General features: G+C 43.2%; 1 protein-coding gene across 2 annotated transcripts; it reads left to right on the forward strand.

Moving 5' to 3' along the window:
• The first annotated feature begins 8,773 nt into the window (after positions 1–8,773).
• Positions 8,774–14,037, forward strand: LOC134094668 (arrestin domain-containing protein 4-like). Of its 2 annotated transcripts, none has more exons than XM_062548283.1 (9): positions 8,774–8,932; positions 9,250–9,538; positions 9,793–9,865; positions 10,118–10,265; positions 10,936–11,038; positions 11,277–11,533; positions 11,835–11,997; positions 13,021–13,175; positions 13,313–14,037. In XM_062548283.1, the coding sequence occupies exons 2-9, from the start codon at positions 9,259–9,261 to the stop codon at positions 13,343–13,345; spliced, it is 1,212 nt and encodes a 403-aa protein (XP_062404267.1). In that variant the 5' UTR covers positions 8,774–8,932; positions 9,250–9,258; the 3' UTR covers positions 13,346–14,037. The 2 variants fall into 2 exon arrangements, with proteins under 2 accessions (XP_062404267.1, XP_062404268.1); XM_062548284.1 differs by having other exon boundaries at positions 9,796–9,865.
• The last annotated feature ends 85 nt before the right edge of the window (positions 14,038–14,122 follow it).

The following is a 14,122-nucleotide window of genomic DNA, read 5'->3' on the forward strand; positions in this document are numbered from 1 at the left end:
AAGTTGCTATCATATCAAGTAACTAGCTTTCAATTAACTAGTTGCAAATCTTTCTTTCAGAAAAGTCATAATGTATAATTCTGGAATTAAACTAATTATAGTTTTAAAGTCAATGTTGTTTTCAAATGCTGTTTGTACTGATCAACAATCATGGCATAATTGCACAAGACATATTTTATCAGATGTATTTATCAGAAAGTCTATTTGAGTGCTAAAACAGTCCTTTTAAGGTATTATGATAGATATACAGTACCATAAGATTCTTCTTAATCTGTTATTCACATTTGTGTCATCTGTAATAAGATTGCACTTTACATCACTTAATACCTGTGAGGCCTTAATTGACATTAGAGAAAGTAATCTGAGTATACTACTGTATAGACAATTAGTTAGAGAAATCTATGGGTATTCAACAACACTCTGTGAACAGTAGGTATTTTCATTCATACGCTATTCTGTAAATCTATATAATGCGTGCAAAGTAAGAGTACAGTATGCGTGCAGGCAAAGACAGGCAAAGTGCTATCCCGTGGCTCTCAGAGTACATGGAGCAAAAAATAGTCTTCTGATAACTTCAGTTGGAAACACATTAGAAAATGTAGGGCAAGCTGTCCAGCTAAACACTGTAAATCCCAAAGGGACACATGGATAGCATATTTATTCTCATAAGGAGCCGAGGAAACATGAGTTAAACCGATTTAAAAAAAAAAAAAAAAAAAGATTAGCCAAGTTTGTACATGTGATATAAAAGTGTTATTTATTTCATTTTTCTTTAAATGTGGATGTTCTTCAAGGGTGACATACTTTTATCACCCAGTGAAAGAAGGTAATAGCACAAGGTAAAGATGAATTTAGCCTCTGTCAGTAATTGTCCGTTAATACAGTTTGAGCTATAACATGCACTCAAAGAGCCAAACTACGCATGATTAAAATGCTGACCTGCGAAGAGAGAGTGACTTTATGAAGTGGACCCGGGCCGGACTCGGCCCAGTCCCGCTGCCATCTGGGTCTCAGGGAGCATGTGCGCGCTGGAGCTCCGCTGGCACCATGCTGGGCTGCTGTCAAGCTCCTGTCATGGGGGGAGTGGGTTACTCCGAGCATGTGACCCAGACATGGGTGTCACCCTCAGGGTCAGGGGCCAGTCAGGCATGGCATGCCCCTAGTGCTGGCCTCCTCCTCCTCCTCCTCTGCCTCGGCCCTGGAGAGGGAGGCTGGGGCTGGGGCTGGGGCTGGGGCTGGGGAGAGAGTGGCCTCCTGGCCCCTGGGGCCCACTAACTCACTTCTTTGGGAAGGACACAGCCAGCCCTGATGTTCAAAGAGCCAAGCCATGTCATCAGGCCTATCGGCACAGTGCTGTGTGTGTGTGTCTCTGTGTGTGTGTGTGTGTGTGTGTGTGTGTGAGAGAGAGAGAGAGAGAGAGAGAGAGAGAGAGAGAGATAGAGAGATATTAAGAGAGATACAGAGAAAGAGAGAAAGACAGAAAGAGAGAGAGTTATGAATATACTGTACAATGATTCCATGAAATTACATTCAGAATACCACGGTTCATGGTTATGGTATTTAGTTGATGCTTCTGTCCAGTGACAAACAAATAACAACAATACAGTAGCTAAATTTAACACTAAACAATTCAAAAGTTGGCAGTACTACATAAAGAATAGCAATAGTACATTAATAATCATCTCAGAACAATCCACATTATTGGCAGAAATTACTACTTGTCTGTCTGTGTTCAATTTGATTAATTAACTGAGTCTTGTTATATAAACACGCGCGCGCACACACACACACACACACACACACACACACACGTACATGCACATATGGTCAAGTAGCTTTAGAATTGCATAGTCTAGAAAGTGAACATTTTGCCTGATTGCTCTGCTCTGCTCTGCTCTGCTCTCCTCTCTCTCCCAGCCTCAGTGTTGCTCGGTCTGAAGGCCCTGTGGCAATGAGACTGACGTTAGTAATTACTGGGCTCTCTGTTCAATTAACTGTGCCATGGAGATCATTGGGACGGTCTGTGCCGATAACAGCTATCAGTCAAGTGGAGTTTATAGAAATTCATTTAAAATGCCAGCACCTGAGCAGGTCTTAAATGGATCCACAGGGACTAATTCCAACATCTTTGCTTTTTTTATTCAAAGCTAGCAATTAGGTCTTTATAAGCAAGCTCCAACATATCGCATGCACACACACACACACACACACACACACACACACACACACACACATGCATACACTGTACTTTCACACACAAACACAAACAAACTTACTGATATGCAGCAAGTGCATGCACATCCATTTACACAGCATGAGAAAAAGTCAAAGTACTGTCCAATATAAACCTCGCACAGGCATATGCCTCTATACAAATGAACATAAATAAGGATATCATATTGTTTGTCCAATGAGATTGTTTAGTTAACCTTTCAATTAAATATTCTTTTGGATGTTTGATAAATGATTGAGTTACAATACAGCCAATAAAACATCTGTACATTTGGATCAGAGTACATTTAACTGAGAAAACAAACCTGACTTTAAACCTTGAGTCTATAAGACCTAGTTACAATCTGATGAAACTCTTGTCAGTGATTACAAGAACCTTCCATCATACAAAACTGCATTCATGTTTAGACCAGACATCAGTGACCTGACCAGAAAACGGAGAGCTCAACGCCAGACTGCTCCAGCTTTCAATATGCTAGACAAGTCCACGCCATCTCTACGAACGCGTCTGTCTCTCTCGCACGCTCTCTGGCTCTCTCTCCAGCGCTTTGCCACAGAAGGCCAAGTGTGATCTCTCTTTTGTCTGGGGCCAGTCAGATTCAGCCTCCAATGTCTCCCTCAGTTATTAGGCTCTGATGATGAAATGCAACTCCCTATTTTGCACAATATTGATGGAAGATTGGGAGGAAGAGGGTATGGCGTGCTGGGGGAATGTGGGGAGGGAGGGAGGGAGGGAGGTGTGTGCGTCTGTGTGTGTGTGTGGTGTGTGTGAGTGTGTGTGTGTGTCGTGTGTGTGAGGGGGGGGATGTTGTTGGCGATGGTTCAGTGAGGCAATAACAAGAGTTCCTCTGTGTTGTGTCTGTGGCAGTTTTATGTCTCCATGGATACTGTAGGGAGACAGTTAAAAAGCAATTATGGGGGGAGAGAGGGAGGAATTCACCCCTTTGTCAGGATTTCATAACAGCTGAAATAACACTGGGGCCGGGGAACAACCCAACGCGCCTGTCACACTGGATAGCCTATAGATCAGGTCCTCCTTCTATACTCAAACAACAGGCTCTTTGTCATTTTTTGATATCACGATCTGTGCACTATTTTACCGTGTGGTTGTAGCACTATCACGTCGCTGTCGGATGAAATAATAAAAAAAAAGAAAGAGAAAGAAAAAACAGCTAACATATGTGCAATTAGTGTTTACAGCAATATTTTCATTTCGTAAATAATTGTACTGCATTTTGCAGCAGAGTGGCCCATGGCATTGCCACTGTGTTCCATCTCACCAAAGACTCGATCACTTTGAGTCCTAATGACTCCATTGAGGGCTTGTCTGTTGACACAGAGGCAATCTCTTGCCATGAGCCAAAGGAGGTGCATGCGCCCCTGAATCAGACATCTAAATAACGCAAGGCCCCATGCAAACACAAAGCCATGGAGGACAGCCCCGTCGTCCAGGGTGGAGGGATGATGGATCTTTTAGGTGGGAAATGAGATGTAGCTTCAGCAGCTCAGTCCTGGCATTGGCTCTGGGTGGGGGTTTCCTTGGGCTGTACACCCCCCACCACACACACACACACACACACACACACACACACACACACACACACACACACACACACACACATGCATACATCCAAACACACACACATACACACACACATGCATACATCCAAACACACACACATACACACACACATGCATACACCCAAACACACACTCACACACATACACACACACACACACACACACACACACACACACACATGCATACACCCAAACACACACTCACACACATACACACACCCACCCACCCACCCACCCACCCACATAACGCTCCCTGGCTGCCTGACACGAACTGGACCACAGAGTGACAGTCACATTAAAATGCCATTAAAGTGTGAAATAGGAACAGGGTGAGAAAATAGATTTAACCTCTAGCCAACGCTGGGCCAGCACCTGTGTTCAAGCCGATGTGACCGAGGACATCAGTGCTTTGTGATTTGTTGTTTGTTTGTGTTTTTTCCTTCTGGTTTATAAGAGACATCCGCAGTAGCACTGACTGAGGCGCTGGGTCAGGTCAGGTTGCCTGGGAAGCACATGTCCAATTTAATCCTGTAATCACCACACACTTTTCTCATCCAGCCAGTTATTTGTTTATACACTTGTATTATGCACACCTACAGCAACAGTGTGTGTGTGTATGTGTGTGTGTGTGTGTGTGTGTGTGTGTGTGTGTTGAGGGGTGGGGGGGGGGTTCTTCTGAATCATTGTGCACAGAGACATTGTGGTGCAAAAGGCCCCTCTTTTCTTTACCTATGGCAGCTATTTCGGCGTACAGCAGCTGTTTCTTTGCCAGCCATAGCCCTTGAAGTGTGAAGTAGTATGGGTCTATGGCCACTGGAGCGACTCGTCGCTCTCCACTCTATTCACATGAAAATGTGTCAGAGAGTCTGGGAATAAAAGTGAAGCTTTATTTCTTCCATGAATGCCACATGTTTATACTCTATTGTCTACTAGGCTACTTATGTGGCCGAGGCACCACACACACACACACACACACACACACACACACACATACACACACGCACACAGACATACACGCACACAGACACACACACACACACAAACACACACACACACTCACACACACACACACAGATGGAGCGTGCCCCTATCTGATGTCAAGTCAATGAGAGCGACCATATTAAACACATGAAAGATCCCCCTGCCAGGTGAGGTCTTGCGCACAGCTGGGGAAATCAAAACTAGCATTTGTCTCTCCTTTCTTTCTCTTTATCCCCCCCTTCCGTCCCTGATTCCATCTCTTGCTCACCACACAATAGCTCAAAAAGCTCCATTATCCAATCTCATTCTGTTCTATACCGCAGCAAAGACTCACAACCGACTCGACAACAATCTCAGGCGACATCTGAGTCTGGGTCAGTTAAGGGCCAGGTCCGGCCCAGTGCTGCAAGTTTGTCTTCTGCCCTTTCTCTCAGGAGACGTGAAAATCACAGGTTAGGGGTGGTGATGCTGTTTACGAAGGTTCAAGTGAAATGAATGGTGTCGCAAATGACTACCTGCCTAGGTGACATTATATCGAGGGAAAACACACAAAAAACATTGCATGACATTAATCCTGAAGATGTCCATTGGGCTCAGGGTGCATTTGAAGTTGTGCTGGTTGTTGTGTGAGGATTCAGGCTCTGTCTAATTTAGATAGCACAGTTTGTCTGTGTTTCCCTTTTTTTTTATCTCCACTCGTGAAATGCTCACCAATGGCTTTGAGGGCTGCTTCTTTGTGGGGCCCTGAATTATACAACACAAGCCAACACACATACAGTAATTGCAGCTTTAAATTGGTTTCACTTTTAACATTTTAATTTGCTCTAAGACAGATGAGGCTTCCTTAAAAGAATTAACATGAAAGTCATCTGAAGCTGAAATCAAACCATTTAAATGCCCCTCATCCCCCTCCCTTTAGCTAGTCAGAAAGTTAAAGTGTGTGAGGTGGGGTGGGGGGGGGGGGTGGGGGGAGTATAAGAATTCCTTCCTAATTAATTCTACTGCCCTGTGTAACCCTCAGACGATTCGTAATCCAGAAGGGAACATCTTTATTGATCTTGGGAATGCTTGAGTAGACTCCCAATGCTTATCTCAGCATAAAAAGCATCTCTTGTGACGAGCCACGATTTAATTAGATGACAATCACTGTTAACAATGCACCGTCGACATCACAAAATTTGCACATTGGCGCTGGCAGTGATAAATTTCAGCCGCTCGACAGGGGCGGTTCACATCCTTGAATTAACTCTTTCTTTGTGAGCCTGGGCTTGAAAGACCTGCTGCAGATGTTTTCCATGCAAGCCAGGCATTCAAACACAAGCAGACCTTACTGTATAATACAGTGCCATAACTCCTGTAGAGGTTATGAATACACAGAGAGACAGACCTAGTTCTATATTGATTGTGCTAGTGGATATGCTGATTTGGTGAGAAATATTTGGACAAGACTGAAAGGAAACATGCAAATATGTTTAACTACATTTGAGTGGATATCATGTGGCGCTTTGGAAAAAACTGTAGTGAATAGTTTAATCCAGCAGAGGGCAACAAAAAGAATGTTTCCATGGAGGCAGGTTGGAGCCATACCTTTTGGTTGTTTAATATTTATCTTTGTTCAATGTTAAATATGTGTGTATCTTTAAGGGTACTTGTGTCTGCATCTGTGCTAAATTATCCAACAGACTTTAAGACTGAATAAATTAATCAAAGATTATTTAGCATTAATGTATTTTAGCGGTTTTAAGAGGCTCAGTGTTACCCTGAAAAGCAGTCAAATGCAACACAATTTATATCAATGTTTTATAAATGTTTCTTGTGTCATACATGTTTATTAGTTGTAGCTAATGTATTACAAAAAAAAAAAAAAACATGCTGAAATGGATTTCCTCAGCATGGCAGTTTGCTTGTTTGAGATGAATGGCAGATTAGCCCTTAATTCTACAGAAACACCTTTCAGTGTTCCTTGTCAACACATATTTCATGACAAACTGTGGAACCCCCCCCCCCCCCCCCCCCCCTCCCATCCCTCCCCCGAAAAACAAACAAACAAACAAACAAAAAAACATTGAAGTGCTATAGTGTTATGTCTGAGTCACAATCGCACACCTTGCTGCCCCCGGTGCCTCAAACTTTAATCTTTGATACGTGTTCTGAACAAAATACTGTCAATACCGGGTGCAGTATTTTTTGGGGAAATGGGGGGTTATAGGTGGGGGGCAAAGGCTAATGGCAATGAGGGATTTGTCAGTCATCCCAACATTTAATAATCCCTGGCTCTCCATTTTCTACTGTTTGTTTATATTAACCTCTGGTTGAACCCACTTTAGAGGCAGCCTCTGTGCCAGAAAGTTCAGTGAACATTCAGCACGGAAGCGGAGAGCATGTCATCTCGAATCTATTAGCCCACAGGGGAGTTTAAAGCGGCCGGCGCACTACTCTCTCTCTCTCTCTCTCTCTCTCTCTTTCTCTCTCTCTCTCTCTCTCTCTCTCGCTCTCTCTCTCTCTCTCTCTCTCTCTCAACACACACTCTGTCTGTTGCACTAATGCACACACACATGCAAACACACACACACACACACACACACACACACACACACACACACACACACACACACACACACTAGGTAAGCTGAAAACCCTCACATTTCCCATACTGATGGCGCCTGTAACTGAGATTATTGCACACAGTGACCTGATTCTGACCTCCCTTTTCTCGTTCATGCCGAATAATCTCATCATACCATGCACTACATCACACTTTTTCAATGCCACTCTCTTTCCCCAATGTATGGGGATTTATTTAGCTCCACTACCTTTCAGTGCACTGTTTAAGCTTTATTCGTCTGAATTCTGGGGATTGACCTCAGAAGAACACCAAGCAACATCTGAACTGCCCTCTAGCGCATGTCACATTGGAGAATGTTTTCATGCAAAACAAATACACATAGCGTATATGATCTAATGAGCTATCCCAGTAAATACACAGCGCAATTTCTTCTCTTGCTCACACAGGAGTGGTTTGCTTGTCAAAAAGGCTAAAAATAATCAGCCTACATATATATGTTTTTGTCTTGTATGTGAAAAAAGAAGAAAATGTATTAATGTATATATAATAATACATGTTTAAATGTATTTATTATCTGAAATGTATAGAAATTCCTAGAGACTTCACAGAGACAATCAGCCTACATTAGAGAAAACACTGCATCTACCGAAATTATTTCATTAGTGCATACTAGTATAAATTTAAACCATTAGGTGGTGATAAAGAGTAAAACACATTCTTATTGCCTTATTCTCTCTTTTCCAGAGTTCTGAAGTGATAATATAATTACCCAACATAATTAGACATTAAGAATAATTCCTCCAAAATAAACTACTGTAGGCTACATAGGCTATAGTTTTCACATTAAAGGCAAGGTTTCAGCAGAGCCAATTATGTATTATATTCAATTTAAAAAATTATAATTGATTTATGTGATTTATGACTTTAAAACCATTTTGCTAAACATTGTACAATTGACCATTCTGAAGGCTACATGTTACTAAGGTAGGCTACAACACACCTTAGCTTGCCAAGGTCGTCCCTTAGCCTTCGTCCATCCTTATCTCCATGGAAACTTAGTATAGCGCTTTACTGCCTAGTCTTTGTGCATCAGCTGTCCACGTGGAGTAGGACAACATATCAGTAGTCATGTGGCTCATTTTGGCCAATCACATAGCTGTTCACGTGCAAACGCACGTCCCTTATTGGAGAAACTGTTTGTATCACGCAGGTTGGAAAACCACCTCGTTTGGACATGTGCTCGTGTCGTCACGGAGATCCACAGAATTTTGCGCAATGGCGTTACAGCTCTCCTTCATTGTACACCATTTGGGGTTGACTCTAGAGCCATTGACCAATCATGATCTCATTGCAGATTTTGTGGGTGTGGTTATGGTACTTCCTGTTTGTTACATTGTGGCTGGAGGGAAAGCATGTAGCCAATGTTCCAGAATGTATGAAATGTATGTGCCATGTAACACCACGAAAGTCTGTGTGCACGTCCATGGTTGATTCGTACAGTTAGCACTGTTGCCATCTTGTATAGACATCTGTTCCTTATGAAATACTAGTCCTATTATCCACGAGTTCAAGGTAAGCTCTTATGGATTGATTGTTGTAGCCCTTTATTATTTCTTTGCGCAAGAGTAATACTAGAGAGTGGTATAACTAATTTAACATATATTGAAAACAAGATGGTACAGATCGTGTTGATGTTCAACTCTTTAGCCAGTGTATTGGCCACGTTATTGACTAATAAACGTCGTATAGCAGTAGCAATGATTGCTGTTTACCTGGCAAAGATACACCTCTCCTGTTGTTACAGAGGTCCTGACAGCTGGTGAATGTATGAAACAAAGTTATTCTGATGTGATGTGACGTTATGCTTCCTTTCCTTCCACTCTTCCCAGTGTTTCATCATGCAAGACCAAGTGAAGACACTGCACATTGTTTTGACTAATGAAGAGAGGAGTGTGTACTGTGCAGGGAAAACTGTGTCTGGACATGTTTTGGTTGAGGTGTCTGCAGTAACAAACATCAAATGCATCAAGCTAGAAGTCAGTGGACTCGCCCAAGTTTGTTGGAATGAGGGACTTCAACAAAAAGCATTGCTATCATCCTCAAGGACACCTCTATCACATACTGTCAAGGAGGAGATTGAGTGCCTCTCTATTGCCCAAATCATTTGTGAACCAACAGGTACGTTTTGTAGGGTTGCAGATTGCGGTCACACACAGTCGCTTGTCAGAAGTGTTCATCAACTGTTGAAGCCATAATAAGGGCATGATCATTGTCACAATGTCACATGATGGAAGTAACGGCCTGTGTACTGTATAGTTAATGATTTACAAATACTACCATCAACTGAACAGTGGTAGCAAGTCAGTCGTCTCGACACGATTGTCTATGATTGTCTATGAACGACTTACTGATGAAGGATCTTTTTGTTGAAGCAGGGTCAGAAGAATGGATCTGTCTGTCTGCAGGGCGCCATGTGTTTCCCTTTCAGTTTGAGTTGCCAACAAGGTGAGTATGGGTGGTCGTGTAGCATAGCAACCTCTTATCATGACAATAAATACTTTTTGACTGACATGGAGTAAATGATTGTTTGTAATCTGAGAAGAGTTGTTTTGAGTGTGTGCGTGTGTGTGAGCACTGTCATGTGCATCCATAAGGTAATTTTCCCCCCTGTGTCCAAACTTATTTGGCCATCCTCTCACCCCTCTGTCTTGTACTGCTTGTGTGAAGGCCACTAATGTTTCCTCGGTGTCACTACAGACCCCTGGTGTCCTCTTTCTCGGGGAAGTATGGAAGTGTACGGTACTGGATGACCGCTGTGCTGCAGAGGCCTCCACATCACAGCACCACTGTCACCAGAGATTTCACAGTCGTCGGTCACGTTGATGTGAATTCCCCACATCTACTGGTGAGAGATGAAAAAAGTTACTATGGCTACTGAACAGTTACTTTTTGGCAGAGGGAGTACAGGGAGGTTCAATCCGCAATTTCCACAATGCAATACACACCGAAGCTCCACAAATGAGAAACAAGAAAAGTGTCTTAATCTGAGCCATAAACTAGCCAAACATGTCACATGACTATGGTAGAGATGTTTGATACTATTGAATAGGTTTCATGTATTTGTCTGTTGGAAAGGGCTTATTTCCAGCACAGAAACAGCATATCACTATGTGCCTTAGTCAGCAAGTTTGCATTTGAAAAAGACCAAACCAACCACTATTGTGGCAGGCCTAAGGCCTTTTGACCACTTCCTCTGAAATGGAGATAATCCATTGCACAAAGCTTTAGGTCAGTCACAGTATGAGGAACTACAGCTTGGTTATATTCAACTGTTGTTAAACTGTTAAAAATGTAAACCGTAAGTCTGATTGAGACCAAACAAATGATACTGTGATACCAGATGAATATCAAGTTGTTAGTGGCTTAGAAGAACAATGTCTGCGAACATACTTCAAGGTTTTTGTGTGTGACAGAAAATATAGATTCTGAGAAAGAGGCCTTTGCTGAAAGTGCTGTTGATAAGAGTGCCTGTTCGTGTTATTTACGTCCTTGCACTCCTACTCTATCCCCTGCAGTGTCCGGTTTCTAAAAATTTTGAAAAAATGATTGGCGCTTGGATTTTCACGTCTGGGCCTGTTTCACTGCAAGTGGACATCGAGCGGAAGGGTTACTGCAACGGTAAGCGTAACCACCAAGAATGTAACCCAGAATTGTTGGGCAACACTTAGTGGTGAACCACAACACCCATTGTGACACAAAATAACTGTTGAAGAGATTAATCATTGTTGTAAAACATGACTCATCTAAAATGTCCGAACTTTCCATAACAATAAAAATTTCCATTCATTGTTTCGCAACTGTAACACGGTATGTGTATTTCTAGTCTCAATCTTGTCTCATTCTTGTCTGTTTACAGGAGAGTCCATCCCAATATATGCTGAGATTGAGAACTGCTCATCTCGTCTGATTGTGCCAAAGGCGGTCATCTACCAGACACAGACGTACCTGTCTGGAGGGAAGACCCGAAGCTGCAGACAGGTGATGGCAAGTGTGAGGGGAAACCACCTGGCATCTGGCAGCTCCGACATCTGGAACGGGAAACCACTGAAGATCCCACCGGTCTCTCCCTCCATCCTAAACTCCTCCATCATCAGAGTGGAGTACTCCCTCGCAGTAAGTCAACCCTTATCTCTTACGGCCAAAGAGCCTCCTGCTCTGCAAAGTGCTAAGTGAGCGTATTCCCAAGAGCTGTGTCACTTTTGGGCTTATCATGCATACTCCCTAGCAAGAGAGGTTTCACAGCAAGGCTCTCTAGTTCTCCAAAATGACAGCTGTAGTTATAGATTTAACAGGGGAACTCCAGTAGTTTAGTCAAACTTGTCTAAATATTTATGCCTTGAGGTGGAAGATCTTATATTTGTTAATTGGAGGATTACATTACCCAGTTGCGTTGTTATCTCTCTCTTTTGCTAAGGTGATCATTCAGATCCCGGGGGCCAGGAAGCTGGAAGTGGAGCTGCCCGTGGTGATTGGCACCGTCCCCTACTATGGCATTGGCAGCCGCAGCTCCAGCGTCAGCAGCCAGTTCAGCGCGGACATGAGCTGGCTCACACTCGCTCTGCCAGACCTGCCTGAAGGTGAGGACACACACACACCCACACCCACACCCCCACACACATACACACACACACACACTATAACTTGTATAACTTGTTGAAAGTTTATATGTGCTGCTTTATCAGTTGAAGCAAGTATATAGTACAGTATGTGTAGGCCTGTGTATGTGCTGGTTACTGAAAGACTGCATTGTAATCAGGGATACAGTAGGTCAGTGTTTGCGGTCTAAACAGTCAATGTGACTAATTTCCTCTCCAAAGTCTCTTGTCTTGTCCCCGGGTCAGTTCAGGTCATCAGATCAGTGTTCATCGTAACTTCCAGGGAGTCTTTGAGAGAGTGTTGTAATTGATTTGGCTTTCTAGTTATTCCAGAAATGCAACTCCTTAGCCCACGTTAGAGGTTGTGTCTCACTGCTAGTGTGCACTGAGCACTTACTTACATTACATAGTGCATACTTTTCGATGGTTAGTATTGTCCCAATATCTGCACTATATACTTAAACTAAGTATTTGAAGTGTGCAAGTAGGCGGTTTGCGACACAGTCAGAGATTACTCCTTCAGGTTGAAGGACGTAACCAAAGATCCTTTAACCCTCTCTGACGTAACTACTGTATGTGAGGAGTCTGTAGTCACTAGCCAGAGTAAGATTTGTGAAGTCCTTGGAGAAACAGACAGTAACCTACTCTTCGGGATCTTGACAGACACATAGCTTCCATACTGCACATGATTTCCAATGTAGTGTGATGCCACATTGATTGTCCAGTGGCAATCACAGTCATAGCCTATTAGTATAGAAAAAGGGGCAAGAGAGAGATTGAGTTTGGACATATCTGGGATGGCGAGATGGATTTCAGGTTCACTGACATGAGATGTCCTTTGAGAGTGCTACTACTGTATGAGTGCATGTGGTGTTTTTAGTGGGCCATTACTGGATCAAACCAAATCTTTTTTTTTATCTTAGTGTCACTTGGTTTGCTGTGCTGGTGTTTTTTTATCTTATCATTTTCTAACCTCACCGCTCTCTTTTCCCCCACACCGTATAGCCCCACCTAACTATGCGGACGTTGTGACGGAGGCCGAGTTTGACCAGCACAGCCCCTCCTCCCAGCAGTCCGAGGAGCTGGAGAGGCAACTGGGGGGACCAGCTTTCGCCTACATCCAGGAGTTCCGATTCCAGCCCCCTCCGCTTTATTCTGAGGTCAGTCATCTTGCAATGTTTTCAAATGCTTTAAATAAATTGATCCCTCTCCTGAGTATACATTGAGTTACTGTGGTGTTAACTCTCTCTCTCTCTCTCTCTCTCTCTCTCTTTCCCCCCACTCCTCTGTTCCTCAGTCGGATCTATACCCATCACAAGCCGAAGTTTGACTGAGCATCTGATGAATGGGTTCACCTTTTAGTCAAGATTTACATTGTGCCTTCCAGTAAGAGTTTGTGAACCCTGACTAAGGTCACAGAAACATGGTGACCAAGTGGTTTTGGGTCACTGTACTCAATCACTGTACTGGGGGGGGTCTCTTAATTATAATCTCACATACTGTTGATGCATCACACCAGTTGGAAATAGACAGAAATCTCACAGCAGAATCAACTGACGCACTTTAACACAATGCTCTGCAGTACACTTCAAGTGTTCTGGACTTAAACTTTGAGAGGTGGGATTTTCATATGAACCTGGCAGTAAGGATGTTGTTTACTTAATTTACAAGACCAAAAAAGGGGAAGTGTTTCATGTGGAGTGCGCTGTGCCTTTATCTCAGCAAATGGGTGCATATGCATTATATTCTATTTTCTTATCGTGAGCTTTTGTTAACAGTGCCTTAAATCTAATCGGACGGTACCGATGTGCACCTTTAAAAAGGAGGGAGGCTCTCGAATATTTTAAGTGCCAACTGATCCAGGTCTCAAGTTGAGCGCACCTTGACTGGACTGGTGCAGGGAATGTATCAGTTAAACATTAAGGACAGTTTAATGGTGGACACTGACTCAACACAGGACAACGCCAGACTGCAGATAGCTGTTTCTCACTACATACGCCATTCCAATATATACAAAACTGTAAGGGGATTTTTTTTTGGGGGGGGGGGGGGGGGGGGGGCACGACTGTTTCTTGCCTCTTCCAGGGGGAGAAACAGTCCTCTAACA

Source organism: Sardina pilchardus, chromosome 10, assembly GCF_963854185.1.
Source record: "Sardina pilchardus chromosome 10, fSarPil1.1, whole genome shotgun sequence".
NCBI lineage: Eukaryota > Metazoa > Chordata > Actinopteri > Clupeiformes > Clupeidae > Sardina > Sardina pilchardus.